The 15,645-nt window shown below is 37.0% G+C and overlaps 1 protein-coding gene across 5 annotated transcripts in view; it reads right to left on the bottom strand.

The window, feature by feature from the left end:
• The window catches only part of acvr2aa (activin A receptor type 2Aa), a 46,621-nt gene extending 44,170 nt beyond the window's left edge, over positions 1-2,451 (bottom strand). For 4 of the 5 annotated variants that reach the window (XR_009422424.1, XM_059499951.1, XM_059499953.1 and 1 more), the window contains exon 1: positions 1,251-2,451. Coding sequence is in view for 4 of the 5 variants with exons in the window: in XM_059499951.1 (XP_059355934.1) it covers positions 1,251-1,305 (55 nt within the window). In the remaining variant the exon portion in view is untranslated. The remainder of the gene's footprint in view (positions 1-1,250) is intronic. The other variant, XM_059499952.1, reaches the window with a different exon arrangement.
• Between the last annotated feature and the right edge of the window lie 13,194 nt (positions 2,452-15,645).

The raw sequence follows: 15,645 nt of genomic DNA, 5'->3' as shown, positions 1-15,645 counted from the left end.
AATTTCCCTTAAATAAATTCTTCTCTATGCTTCCTATTTTTCTTTGTGCTTTGGTGAGATGTTGCCAGTTGTGATTTATTTTAAGATTTATGACGTTTAAGGCATAATTTACATTTGACTGGGCAAGCGCTCAGCCTTGATTCTCTCAGCAGTCATAAACTCACGCCTGGGTAAAACATCTGTGATAGCTTAGATGCAATACAACACAACTCAGTGACTACAATCTAAACAGTGTATCTAAAAAACACAACTACAAAAAAAGGGTGAAAGTGTCTTTGTGCAGAGATCTACAATGGTTTATGCTCATCCCATTAGTTTACACCAATTACTCTCTGAAAGAGCATGTGCAATGTGACCCAAAAGATATGGTTTCTTATGTTACCCAGATGCTCCTGAATACTCCTGCCTTTAGACTGATATAAATACCGAAGTGATGTGCTCAAATATAACATTGTATTGATTAATTGTCTCTGTAGCCAAAAGAGCGCAGGGATGTGTAGGCAAGTACGATCCAAGATAAGGGGTGTAGTGGGAACACTGAGTACAGGCACAGACTGTGCCTCTTGTGCACTTTTCAACAAAAGCAAAATTAAAACCTTGATCACAAAGTCTGTTAAGAAACAGCCGATGTTTGCCTTGCAGCTCCTTAAATATCCCTGAATAAATATACCATTAAGGTTCATGATCATGTAACTCCAGCACTCACCCATATCTTATCTAATCTTCTCACATGCAAATATGACCTTTGGCCTTGCCAGCCTCATCAAAGTTTTAATTTTTATTTTTTATCACTCATATAGAAACATGTAACAGTCCCCATCTATGAAAAAAAGAGCTACCAGTAGAGGGGGTTTACATGCATTACAAAAAAGCATGCATACATGAGCAGCAGCAGCCTGCAAAATGTTATTGGTTAATATTATTGGCACTAACAGTAGTTTTCTCAACTCCACCGAACAATAACCACAAGTCTTCATGTTGGGGACTCGTGAGACCAGCTACTGAGGAAATAAGCTGCAAAATCCTGGCAGCAAACGCTGCTCCTGTATGGTACATGCTCGGATTATATTCAGATGGTATTATGTAGCTATTTTACGAGAAACCGATGAATTCGATCTCAATGCGGAGTAACACGAGAAACAGCCTCCGGTGGCACATACATACACACAGAAAGAAACATGTCATGATACAAATGTACACTCTGCATATGCATATTACATTTAAAGGGGTCAACGCGTATTAACACCCACCTGAGGAGCAGGAAATGAGGAACACTCCAAAAGCCAGCTTTGTTGCAGGTCCCATTTTTCAAAAAAAAAAAAAAAAAACAATCAAAAACTATTTTTCTTGTCCTAAAAAATCCAAAACTCTTTGCATTCAAGTTTCTCCTCGATCCACTGATCAGCAGTCAGTGAAACACAACCATGTCACCGAGTCAGTGATTTATGGCAGTGCAAATATCCAATGCCAGCTTATAGTCCTCGGCGATTTAGAAATGGCTTTACACTGCGGTGTCCACTGATGGTAGTTTATTCAAAGCAGTCGAGCTTTTAGAAAAAAAGTGATCTATGACTGTCCATGCAGTTCGCTTTAAAACCCATATCAATATCGAGGAAATTCCAATGCGTACGAATACTGTATCTACACAAATGTTGCCCCGCCGCGCGTTTAGAATAACCGAGCTCGTTCAATAAACTCGTTCAGCAAATGGGCCAGCTCCCATACCCAGTGATCAGCACCACTGGACAATCGATGCATAGAACCCGCCATCAAATATATAGATAAAAATATTATTGTTAATGCAAGGGAACTAAAATTGTAAGCAGGGCAATGCCTCCAAATCACCTTGGAAGTATATGGCAGTACATTAAATGCATGCACATTTACGGGGATAAAAATGGAATTAACATCCCTAAACGGTGTTTCCACATCACGCTCACTTCGCTTTATGCTTAAATATAAAATATGTACTACATATCATAGATAAGTGAAATAAATGGGGTCACGCGCACGCGCGAGCTCAAGTCGACAGTGGAGGACTTAAATATGGCCAAACGCGCTATATCCACACTCCCTTCTGGTGTTAATGATTCAAACCTGCAATTCACGACCTCACAAAGCTTCTCCAGAACTGTTAAGGTATGTCGTTGAAACAAACAGTCGTTTTAAACTAAGACATGTCGACGGCAGAATAAAGCTTAGCACGTAACGTTAACGTTACAGCCTCCGAAATAACTTAATCAGCCAATATGACGCCAAAAATGAGACGGAATTAGCAGAGAACGTCACTAAATGTAATCCTTTAATATGTATTGCCCCGGTGTTCGCGGTCGTTTGACTTTTTAGAGTGGTCGGAACTCAATTTATCGCGATTTCCCTCTCCGTTGCTGTCAGTCGCCGTTGGCTTACAGTATTCAAGATGGACGCCTGGATGGATTGTTTTTGTTTTTTTTTCTGTCCGCCGCTGCCTTTACCCGCCCATTTCTTTACGTAAGCGCGGCACCGTATTGATTGACAGGCGTGTTACCGAATCAGAACAATATATGTAATTAATTGAAAACAACCATAGAGCTGGTTACACATAAACCCAGCCCTCTCTATGAGGGGTTTGTGTGTGCTAGTAGAGTGACGGGGGTTTAGGATTTGTGTAGTTATGTTGCACTTACATATTGGGTAGACCAAGCTACTCCAATTACAAAAGTGTTTGTTTTCTCTAGTAAGGATTTTATATGTTGGTTTTACCCAAATCAACCTGGTCAGCATTATTTACAAAATTATATTTTTGTAATCAAGTGAACACAGTAAACCACTAACTAAATTGGTGGATTTTAACAGAAATGTATTATCCATAAATGCCAGGTTGTGGTAAGCTGTCATTGTTAGCTGTTTATACCATTCATTTAATTAATTAATTTAGCTTTTGAACATTTATGCTGTGTTATGAATTGTTCCATAGTTGTTATACAGTTTTAAATGTAGCTGAAAACCATATAATCTGGTTGTTAGGTCTGATGTCACACGTCACCAGGTACAAACAAAACCAGATGCTTAAAGCAAAAAAAACAAACAAATGGTGCTAATATATACTTACTGTGTGCTGTAGTGCTACTGAACAATCACGATCCTAACTTTTATCTCCATAACGAAATCTCAGTTGGCCAGACAGTGATTAATCTTTTCTGAATCATTAACACATTGGTGTCCACGACACAGTGAGTTCGGAGACATGTACTGCCAGATTTTAAAAGTTTAGCTTAAAATGAATAAGGTTCTTAAACTGCTTTTGAGATAGTATTAACCCTTGAAGCAGAGAAAGAGGACTTGGTAACAGTCGGATAGGTTGTTTTAATGGCATGTTCCACTGTAACAACCTGAGCCATAATTTAATAACATGCCCTGCTATTGATATGTGTTCAATAGCAATACCCCTTTCCCCTGGTCAATAACAATGATGATGTTAAATTATAATTTTCTCTCTCTCTCTCTCTCTCTCTCTCTCTCTCTCAAGATTTTAAGATATCTGCATATACAGTAATTCATGTTCAGAAATAAACCTACCATAGAAATATTTGTAATTCATGAACAGGAGTCATGAGAGAGAAACATAACAGTTTTGTGAAAGATCAAGAGCCAGTGAGTGATGTATAGTTTTATTCTTAATAAAAATATTAAATGCCTGCATGGTTAATGAGAAATCATTCGCTATTGTTGTTGTCAGCATTTGATGAAAGAACGACAGCTGGACGTTTCACCTTAATATTGATTTGCCTTTAAAAAAAATATCATTCATTATTATTTTTGATTCATCAAAGTATAAACCCAATTAATCTTTTTTTTTTTTGTCATTTATAGGTCAGGCATTTTGACAGGCACTTCTGAATTTATAATAAGTGCAATGCACTAATAGTTTGAACTTGCATTATAAAGTGGATTCTTCTTGGCATGAGTGGTAATACTAATTTGAACACCTCTGTGCTATACAGTAAATTATTTTATTATGCTTTTGTCATGATCAGTAGCAACTAATTGTCTAATATCATGCAAAACATGTTTTTTTTTAAATTCAGACATTAACTCAGACATAAATTCAGGTATAAATATTATGAAAAATAAATAATTAGTAGCATAAGATAATTACTAACCAGACCATTAAAAAAATGAAATCCATCATAAATTCACATCACAAGATCTCCACAGAGGAATGTTCTTAGTGATTTGTGTTCTGCTCTCATTGTAACATAATAGCAACTCCCAACCTGGCCCAATGCAGCCTATGTAATCTGATCCACAAATATTCACACATAATCCTGATGCCCTATTCAACTATAAGCATTTTTTTCCCATTGCTGCAGTGATCTGAACCTTTGTTAAAGTCCTTCAGTTTCCACATTCAGTGTCTGGAATGAAAAAGCTGAAAGTTTTGGAACTGAATGTATGAAAAGAGCACTCTGGAGCATATTTCAGAATGAAATGTCAATTTGACTTTGGAAATCTCCAAACTAAGCTACTGTGAAGGTCAAAGACATGTGATCAATGACAGTGCCCACCACACTTTGTCTCCCTCTCCTGATATTTCAAACCTGAGAGAATGCTGAAGAACGCTCTTTTCTACCAACCTCCACAACCTCTTCTTTTCTTTTTAAAAGTGAACCAATGCAGTTCCAGATAGATGGATGGATTGATGGATATATAAATTGTAGATTATAGTTGTAATAAAAATAATACATTATTATTATTATTATTTTGTGGGGTTTTGTTCAGAATAATACAAACATTTTTGGCCATGGTTTAAATTTTTCTTGCAATTGTGAAAAATAAATTTACAGCATGTTCAAACCACAGAGCATCTTTCCTACCATCTCGCCATATCTGCTCTGTGCTGATCAACAGGAATTACTTCTCAATTGCTCAAGGCCAGAGCAGTATTGTCAAGCAATTACAAAGAATCCTTGCCATTGTCATTACCAAGAAACCTTGTTGGTCCATATTGTGCAGCTAATGATTTTGGACTTGTGGTTTATAATCTAGAATGGAATTTCTCTTTTGTGGCCTTTGAGGGATTGTCAACTTAACCATGAGAGGCTGTTAAGTGTTTATCTTTCCTCTAGCATATTGTAATTAAGAGCTAGGAAATCGGAATTTATCTACAGCAGCCGTGTGTGCTCCCTCTGAAGGTCATTCCAATAACCCATTTAAATGACATTCCCTCACGTGCCATTTTATCGGCCTTGTGACACACAGGAGCCACTTTGCTAAGTCAATCACCCATACCGCACAATGCTCAAGCGGATACTTATCACATACTTCAACTGACACGTTGTCAGCACTCTGTCTCACAGCAAGCATGCATTCTCTCTACTGGACCATGAAGAATATTTTGCCATGCCGGAATTCTACAGATGCCTAACATATCTTGTCCTGTAAGTTCATTAACTTTTAATCAAAGTTCTAAACGTGCCGGAAATTATCCTGATAGATTTCAAAGGGAGCATGTGAGATGGCAATGCATCTGTCAGTGCTTGTCATCCCTGTCGAACCGGGCGTCCTTGGGCAGATGGACATGTAGCTCTTCTGTGTGGCTAATTAACATTTCCCATGGTGCTTTGTCTGCCACTGCTGCACAATAATTATGCACAACCTACCATCAGGTGCGAAATCCCAGTCACAATGGACCTGGGTGGGTGTGTTTGTACCGGCATCAGGCTAAATCAATGAATTACTGTGTCAAAGATGAAATCAGCCAGATTGGGTCGTTGATGCAAACATGACCCCTGCTTGGAAAATGAGCTCACAAAAACTAAGCCACATTCTTACGTCTTATATTTCCTCTTCCTGCTCATGGCTAAGCGCACGGCCTAAGCACGGGCAAATCACATTACATCCTGTTCTCTTAAAGCACATTAATGCTGAGCCTTGACACGTGGCAAGAATACCCCTATTCATTCACCATAACAGCAAATCAAGGCATCATCTTGCAGTTTCCTTTCATTTCTGGATGTAATTATTTTATGGCAGCCGTAATGAGGCCCTATCATTTACCTCTGAAAGCTTTAATCAAGTCTCAAATGCTAAATTACAGCTATTTTGCTGATCGGTGTTCAGCGATAATAGAGCAAAGATCTGAAAACAGACCAGAAATGTATTCTGGAGGAAAACACTATACGTATGATATATGCTTGAGATATCCACGGTGATGTTGATTTAACCATGCATATGATACTGTAGTGAATGCATTGTGCACAACAGCATCAGAGGATAAGACTCTGAAAGCATATATTATGTCCCCACCTCTGTACCTCTGTATTATACAGTTGCCTTTAAAAAATGCATGCATCTTAGATGAACTTGCTTTGAAGAACATCTAGAATTGATTGCATTAAATGATGCAATGTATAATTTCAGTTTTATGAAAATGCACACATCAGTTTTAGCTTGTATGGTTTTTCCTTTTTTTTTTTTTTGTTAAAATTAAGTTTATTAACTTTTAATTTAATTTGAGTTACACAAAAGTTTCTTAGGTTTTTTGAGTAACCTTTCAATTAGTTAACTACATTAGTTTACATGAACTAACTATAAAAAATACCTCTAATGTTAATTTCAGCCAATACATTATTTAAAATAAAAGTTGTATCTGTTGATATTATTTAATGGACTTGCGCTAATATGAACATTTATTCTAACTAACATTTACAAAGATAAATAAATACTGTAACATGAACTAACATTGAGCAATATGTTTGCTTATTAAATAAATAAGTAATGGGGTGTTGTTTTGGATCCCAGTGACTTTCACTGTATGTATTAAAAACTGTTGAAATATTCTTCAAAATACCTTCTTTTATGTTCCATAGAAGAAAGTAAGTCATACCGGTTTGGAACAACACCAGGGTGAGTAAACGATGACAGAATGTTAATTTTTGTGCAAACTATTCCTATATATTATCAGTAAACAAGGCTTAATATGTGATATACTTTAAAGTTCAAGTAAATGTTGTTTTAAAGACTCAGGAATCAAGACCGATTAAGAAAACAATTTACTGCAGTTTTACCGCACCACCAAAAAAAATACTGATGATCACATGGCTCTTTACAGCTGGACCATTTCACATCAGTGGCTCTCTTTTATGCATCTTTAATGTTATGCTATAAACACAAAAATATATATGGCAAACTCAAAGCAATGGCATATTTAATTGAACAGCATTTACTAGATAAAAGGAGCACTGTTACTGCATGCTGCTGTGAAAGAGTAGAGATTAACGTGTATGTGAAACAGATTTGTTTTAAGTGCAGAGGCTTAAGGTTGTTGAGTGTGACTGTCTCAGAGACTAAAGGTGACTAGAGATTACCTGAGTGACCTGGGCCAAAGTGACACATGCCCAATTAGCTTTAATCTCACTAGTGTTGTGTGTGTGTCTGAGCACGTGAGTGGCATTCAAAAAAATGTAACTACATGTTAAAATCATCTAGGAATATTTAAATAATTCAAACCCAAACATATATCAATGTTCAAACCCTTAGGCATTAAAATGCAGCAGGGTCTTTCTTTCTATTCTTTGCATTTTCAAATATCACTGACCATGTCATTGTCCTGCTGTCTACGTCTCCAGCTCTACAGTGTGAAGCTGTGCTAAATGACTGAAACACACATGGAGAAGCTGGTGCCTTACAGCAAACACATAAAAAGCAGAAAGAACTCTTAATTATTTTTCAGTTCCTTAGTTAGAATCAATGCCTCTGGGCCACAGACACAGGAGGAGGAATAAATGACTTTGCCCTTGAGGATAAAACGTCTCATGAAAAGGTAGGAAAATAGTCACAGCATATGATGAAATAAGAGCCCGCACGCCTCACAGTTTGACTTCACACTCAATACTCTCCCATTACATACTGAAGCCTCCCAGTTTTTACTGTATTTAAAGCTCATAATGTGTCATAGCAAGTCATGGCCTAGTGGTTCAGCCACATGCTTCAGCACATTGAGCCGTGGTGGCATGCAGTTTGATGTGAGTTTCATTCTACTTTCAAATCTGGTTTCTACGGAGCCTCTAAGGGATAAAAAAAAATAGCCCCTAAAATTTATCAAATGAGAGCAAAAAAGAGAAAAAATTTTGCGTTCTCTCAAGAAACTTAACGTTCATTCAAAATACATTTGCGTTTTCTTGTAAAACTATTGTGTTTCCCCCTAGAAACTTTGCAAAAGGGAGTAAAAAACTCATTAAACTTTTGCATTATCTCAGTCTCACTTGCATTCGTTCACTCAAAATACATTTGCAATTTTTTGCAAAACTATTGTGTGTCCCCAAGAAGCTTAGCAATAAGCAAAAAGGCCATTGTTTATTGTCAATAGTGTAGACGGGAGAGTATGAAGAACAGCTCACACAGAAGTCATTTTCACACCAAGCAGCTTTCTATTGGTCAACGCAGATTGATAACATTGCAAAATCTGCTTGGTGAAATATTTTGGCCTTTTGATTATGTGGATTCATATTGGAATAACTGAATCTTGCCCACAAAAGATCAATGAACAATGATAAAAATGGCAGCACCTTTATGCACACATTGCATAATATAAATTATTCCAAATTACATTTACTTTCATATTAAATGTGAAACAGCAGTCATTTATCTATAAATTAGGGGTTTTGATGTACAACAAATTATGTTAATTGTAATATGCAATTAGTTATTTTAATATGAACAAATTCAATTATTTAATTGATTTACACATGTCAGTATTTGATGACATTGCAGGCCAAAATGAACAAAAGTTATCAAAGTGAATTTCTACAGATATCCTCTTCTGTATGTGCATTATGTTTGTGCCTTTTTTTTTTTACCTGCTCTGTGTAAGAAAATCACAGTCAATCAGCCCAAAGTTCCCTTTTAGAGAGAGACTAACTGCAGGTTTCAGTCCCTGATGGTTTGGTTGTCCGTGGCTGAAATGAAAAGCTAGTGGCCAGTGCCAAGTGGGGTTTCATCCAAAGACTGGCAGCTTGGCTGGGCAGAGACTGATGGAGCCATAGTGATAAATTCCTCACAGCACGAATGCGTCTGTCACTAGACATGCTGTTCCACTGGACATCTTCACTTCATTGTTATCTTGACCACTGACAAACAGTGAAGCACGGAGACATTTTTTTTGTAAGAGCCGAGGCATAATTGATTCTCCATGTATGTGACAGTCTTTCCACATTGGCACTGCTACTGTTGAGAAAAGTTTTGTCAAAAGATAAGCATCCATCCAAAAGATAAGCATCCATCCATCCATCCATCCATCATATTATATAATGGTGTTTAATCCATATATTGGAAATATATTCCTGCATGTAAATTGAACATATTTTTGTAAGTGATGTTTTCCTTAAAACTCTCACAAACAGCTCACATCGGGAAACAGAGTGATTGTGACAGCATGACTTTCAAGGAAAGCTTGCCTGATCTAGCCCCTCTTTAAAGGTTGTGAGCTGCCCCCTGCTGCGGTGTCGCCCCACACCTGGGCAAAGCAGCAAGGGGTCACTTCTGTGTTTGTCTTTACCTGGTGGTAGTGGGGTTGATGGCTGTGTTGTGACTACACGACCTGAGAAAGCGTTCCTGGCTGTGCCTCTTGACATCCACTAGACCCAACACAGCTAAACACTTCAGACACTGAAGCATTCTGCTCTCATCTACACTATTTCAACTCTTCAAGAGGGGTGAAAGAATATTGGAAAATTCTGAGACATATATTACACAAGACATCTATAACAGTACTAGAGCTGTAAATCCATTAAAATGAATATGGTGTTAACTGCATAATATGTTAATGATTAATCACATTAATTGCAATAAATTGCATAGCAATGTTTGCTTAAAATGCTTAAAATGTTTTATTTTTATTATTGATATTTATATGATTCATTTGAATAAATAATCATCACAATGACAATCTACAGTATATGTTTCATATACTACACAAAAATGAAAGCTGTCATAGACTCCCAGGTAAGGATGTAACAAGAGGATGTGGTGTCTGTGGGTAACAAGCGTGGAAAGTGAAATAGATATAAATATCTAAGTCAGCATCTGTGGAGTTCAAGAGCTAAGTTAGTTGCTGCTTGAAAACATGAGCAGTATAGAGACCAGTGTGTGTGAAATTACAGTATGTGTTTGTACTTTCATTGCTGCAGCTTCCTTTGGAAACCACAAACCTTTCACGGTGAGTACTAATGATTAATGTAGCATTATGGGTTGTAAAAGTGTCATGGCACCATGTGACTCAAATGTGGTCATAAAGAATTATTTTATGGAATACAGTGCAGAACCTCACATTTTAACAATACAACACAGGCAAATATTTTATTTTAAATGTGTGCAGTAATTTACATCATTGAACTTTTTCATGTGTGATGACTGAAACTGAACCAGATAGAATCTCTCTCTCTCTTTCTCTCTCTCAGTTTCTGCATAGATCTCTTATCGGTAGCTGAAAGCATTTCAGTAAACAAACATGCGGTAGATCTTCATGAAAGACAAATGTTCCAATTCTGTGAAATTCTCCAGAGTTTTCTGAGCACAGATTCCATGTGGACCCGCTAATGACCTTCAAAAGCATAGCACAGATGGCACTGCATATCCCCCATTACAGTAATGCTGCAGTCTTTACACCACATTTTTAGATTTACAGAACATCAGGAAATAAAGACCACAAGATGCTCATTTTATAAGAAAGAAAGAATAAATAAGGAATCGGTGAAACTGTAAGCTTAGCAAGGCTTTGAAGAGTAAACAAAGGTAAACTTTCGAAAATGCCACATATGTCAGAGTTGACACATACAGCAGATGACACCAGAGTAAACTCTTCAGGAACATTTTGTTTACCCTCCTTGCTCTTTGTTTAGTTTTCTGACCCCATTGCATGTCTTGTTGTCCCCACATTTTATCTTGCCCTTTTCTGTAATTATCACGTCTACTGACTGTGAGTGAATCTCCCTGCTGTTTTTATTGTCTTTCTTGGCTTTTTTATGTTTAATTATTTATACAGGTTTATTTGCAGTGAAATGTGGTAGCGCTGGCAGAGCAGAGCTGGTTCCGCGTGGGCGCGTCAGTAATGGCCTCTCTCCTGCAATTAAAAAGCCACTTCATTTGATCTCCTTCAGTTATTGTAATCATTGTTCACTCTTCAATGTGTCCAGCCCATCAGGACAGAACCATCTCTGAATGGCTGGAAAATGGCTGTTCTCCAATGCTCTTCCTCTTAGGTCCGTAGATTTTACAGTGGGCACAAAATTAAAGAAATAGTTCACCCAAAAATTAAAATTTGTCGATCATTTACTCACCCTTACACCATCCTAGATGTATTTATTATAAACACACAGCTTTTCGCTTCACACGATGTTAGTTAGCTGTTGGACTGGAGTCATGTGGATTACTGTGACATTTTTATCAGCTGTTTGGACTCATTCTGTTGGCACCCATTCACTCCAAATGATCCATTGATGAGAAAGTGAAGCAAATTTTAATTTTTTTAACTATTATTTTAACAGCCGGATCTCACAAGGAAACGTAACTATTTTACAAGGTTTCAATTTCGTATGAATTTGTCTGTTGTGATTCATATGGAAACTTGTAAGCATGAAGGTCCACTCTTAAGCCATAAGCAGAATGTACAAAATTTTAAGATTGTACTTACTCATCTGAATTAGCCACCATTTTTCCAAAAGCATAAAATAGTTGTAGATTGCTATAAGAGTGTGTCAGCTTCATGTGAGAAAGCAATCATTAAATTAGTGGACTACATGTTTGCTCAAACAATGGAAGATCCAAATAGTTTTCAGGTAAAAATATGGTGAGTAAAAGATTTTTGAAAATGGGAAGAAAAATAGATTAATAATTCTTTTAATGATATGAAAATGAGAATGGGTGACCAAGACAGATCAATTATTTTTTGACACGTTCATGCCCATGCTGTGAGGCAAGTAACATGCAAAAGATTATTAAAATCATTAACCATGTGAGCAATAGTAATTTAACAAGTGCTACTAATTACATACAGGCCTCTTTCAACTTAGCTCAGGGGCATTTGGGGAAATAAGGCGGTTATTCGCCTTCCCAGCTCTTTCTATGCTGAATGTACTTACAGGAAAATCTCAAATTCTTGAAGGAAAAACTGAGATTGCTCAACTCAATCACATTGCTGTGCAGAATGCTTCTTGAAGGTGCTACACAAGAAATGAACCACAAGAATTTAAAGGTACAGTAAAACCTGCAGAATAAATATTGGAGACTATAAATAATCAATAAGAAAATAAACCGTAAGAAAACCTGTTGATTGACCAATGGTGCTGAACAGATGCCAAACGGTTTGGGACTGTATCCTCAAAATGCAGATTATTTTCCCTCAGGCCAACCCGATCAAGTCTCTCTAGAGGAATGTTCTGGCCTGAATCCCCATGCTACTCCTGTCCTCAACTGAACCCAGTTTCCAAATTGGCTATACGCTTACTCACATAAACCCGCTTCTGAGAAACTTGTCCTGGCAGGCTGTCCTGATGTCTCTCTCAAGCGTGGCCAGCATCAGAGTCTCTTTAATCTCAGACCATTGATCAACTAGCACTTTAGTGCTGATAAAAGAGCCATTTCTCAAGTTCCTGCTTATCCCCTCCCCTCCTCGTACCTTCCTGCCGAAGTGGTTTTGTCCAAGGTAGTTGATCTAAATCACACTGAATGCTTCAAAGTGCTCCATTTGAGAGCAAGGGCCAAGGGGGACTGGTGGGGTTGACAGGCCTCAACCATTCCAGCCATAGGTTGAAAAAGATATTGTTCAAGATGTCAGAGAGAGGAGCTTGGAAAATTGCAGTCGCTGTGTTGATTCATAGCACTGCACATTTTGCATGTTTTCTTTTGTCAGACACGGTCATTTTGGGTTTTGCTGCATTTACTGATGAGCTGATCAGTAGTGTTTTAAAGCTATTACTAATGAGCCCCTAAAGGAACATAGTAATGTAAAAAGAATGTATATATATAAAACGTTTTAATGGGAATAAAACAGGAGGGGAAACTATATTTCACTGATTTTGCAAGCAAACATTAAGTTTCTAAGGGGAACGCAATATTTTTCTGAGAGAATGCAAAGTTCATGCAAAATTATGACAACAAAATTTAGTAATCTACAGCCTTTATACAGAGCATGCCATTGTAAAGATTCTAAAGCCTCAGATCCTTGTTTTAATTTTAATTTTATTATAAATTCTACATGACATCTAACCTGACTAAGGTCTATACTTTTTTGAGAGAACCAACCATTCATTTTCTCAGGAAAGCTGAAATGAAAGTGATAATTTAAACTTTTTTTGATTTTCCTTAACCTTTTGGATTGTTATATATTGTTTCTATAAAAAAATATGTATTAATATTAATGTTTAAAAAATATAGGTTATGGGAAATTAATATAAAGAAAATAAACAAGAAAAATCTATTTTTTCAATAAAAATATTGGCTCGAAAAAGGAAACATTGAGACCTAAAATGTTGATTCTGGTTGAGTACTTTTCCTGATGAATGTAATTATTAGAATGCAAAAAATCTCCAAAATCAGCACTATTTAGAGATTTATTTTTATTTTTAAATTTTTGTACTGAATTAAAGAATGGCCAAATACAACAGCTGTGACCACTGATTCCACCTGAAACAATAGAAATCATTGTGCAGCATGAAATGTTCTGTATGCTAGCCCAGTTTTTCCTGAAAACGACTTGGAAACAACTTTGGGGTGCATTTTAATTGCTTGTCTATGTGGTAATGATTTTGAATAATGAGTCAACAGTTATGAATAATGTGATTTGCCAGAGGACATCAATGCAAAGTCAGTTACCAGACCCAAGAAAAAAAAAATCCGTTGTCAGATTTATTGGTGTTTTGTTTTTTGTTTTTGTTTTTTGGCAGGAGAACAAGCGCTTTGCTGTATGCTCGTCAGACAATGAAATGTTGCCATTGACAATTACAACATTCTCTTGGAGCAGATGCTGTGAAATCGAGGCCTGTTCTTGTGAGCTCTGCAAGTTATGAAACTTGATGTCCTTACCTGGCAGAGTCATTTTATTTTTTTGACCCTATATTTCCATTCTAAGTGTCTTACTTTAACCACAATTTTGCCTTTTAAGCGCCAAATCAAAAATATTTTCTTTGCTAATCAACATTATGCCACATTAAGCCAGAGCTTAACTTCTGCTGAACCTGGAAGTCTCCTTTAACGATTCAGTTCTCCCCTGTAACCACATATAATCCCTTCGAGAGAGATAAAGTCCTCAAATCTGCACAGCACTTTATCCTGAGGGGACCGACAGCACGGACGACACACTGACAGCTCCTTATGTCATGGGTAAACACTTATTCCGTGGCAAGCTTTTTGATGCCTGTCTCTTTTTACAAGAGCCCCCTGATATCAGATTCTCACTGCGCTTGCGATCAAACGCCACAGACCAGGAGATGAGATGGCGTCTGCACATTATTTGTAGATAAAATCCTGATCAGAGATGCAAATGAAACCTGAGCTAGGGGCCTGCGTTCTTAACTGCTGAAGCTGTCTGCAGTAAATGTATGATATATGGTACATGGTTTATGTGGATGACTCAAGGGTATTTTTAGATGTACAAAAACCCATCAGATAAACCAGAACCTTTTAATATCAGATATCACTTGCATCACTGAACATACATTGAAACTGCCAGGTTAAGTTTCTCAGAAGATGAGTAGCACTATTCTTTTAAATTCAAATCATGACTGTCAATGTTTTATTCATCAGTTGTAAAGAAAATAGCGAAAAATGGTTCCAATTATATTGTTTCTGTGGTATTTACTTTTATAGTTAGTTATCATTGGTGTGTCCTTGGTATGAACAGGCCTTTTCTTTGTGCAGACTTGCTTCACCAATGAAAAGATTTCCAAATAAAGTCCCAGCAGAACTGACCATTGCGTCGCCAAGCAACACACATTAGTTGTTTAGTTGCTGAATGAATGGTTTTGATCTAATCAATTAGATGAATGAGTAAATAATTCATTCATAGAGACCATCACTAGATTCATTCCAGGATGAATCAGACTTTTGAATGAATTGATTGAATAAATGAGTAAAGAACTTTCTTACGAAGGCATACAGTCACTTGTTTTCTGTAGAGTCAACAGTTTTTAAAGTGCATAATTATTTAGAACTATCAGATTGCTGTATGACTAATCAAGGACCAGAACTAACTGTATAATAAGACTTAAAAGTAACACATTTCTGGGTTGGTTGATTAAAGGGTATCACTGACAGGGCTGGAGCAGCAGCATTAGACAAAAAAGCTGGAAAACACTCAAAACATATATGTAATCGCCATAACTATAAACAATGAATTGTTTTAAAACAGTGTGATATTGGTTCAGTTGGTTTTTGAATTTCTCCACCGGCACCCAGGAGATGGATTTCCTCACACCCTAAACTTCTCACTTCACTCCGAGCTTCAATTTCTCACTCCAGTCACCTCATTTTCATTTCGCTCTGCTCGCACACTCACCCTGAAGCTGGCAAAACCCCTTTTGAAAAATGTACTTATTCAAATCTCACTGAAATTATTCAAAGCAGAGAACTGTTGTTGCTTGGCGAGAGCTCCAGCGTGACAGCTGCTGC

The sequence above is a fragment of the Carassius carassius genome, chromosome 19 (genome assembly GCF_963082965.1).
Source record: "Carassius carassius chromosome 19, fCarCar2.1, whole genome shotgun sequence".
Lineage (NCBI taxonomy): Eukaryota > Metazoa > Chordata > Actinopteri > Cypriniformes > Cyprinidae > Carassius > Carassius carassius.
Note: the sequence above shows the minus strand (reverse complement) of the source record. Positions and strands in the feature narration are given on the sequence as shown.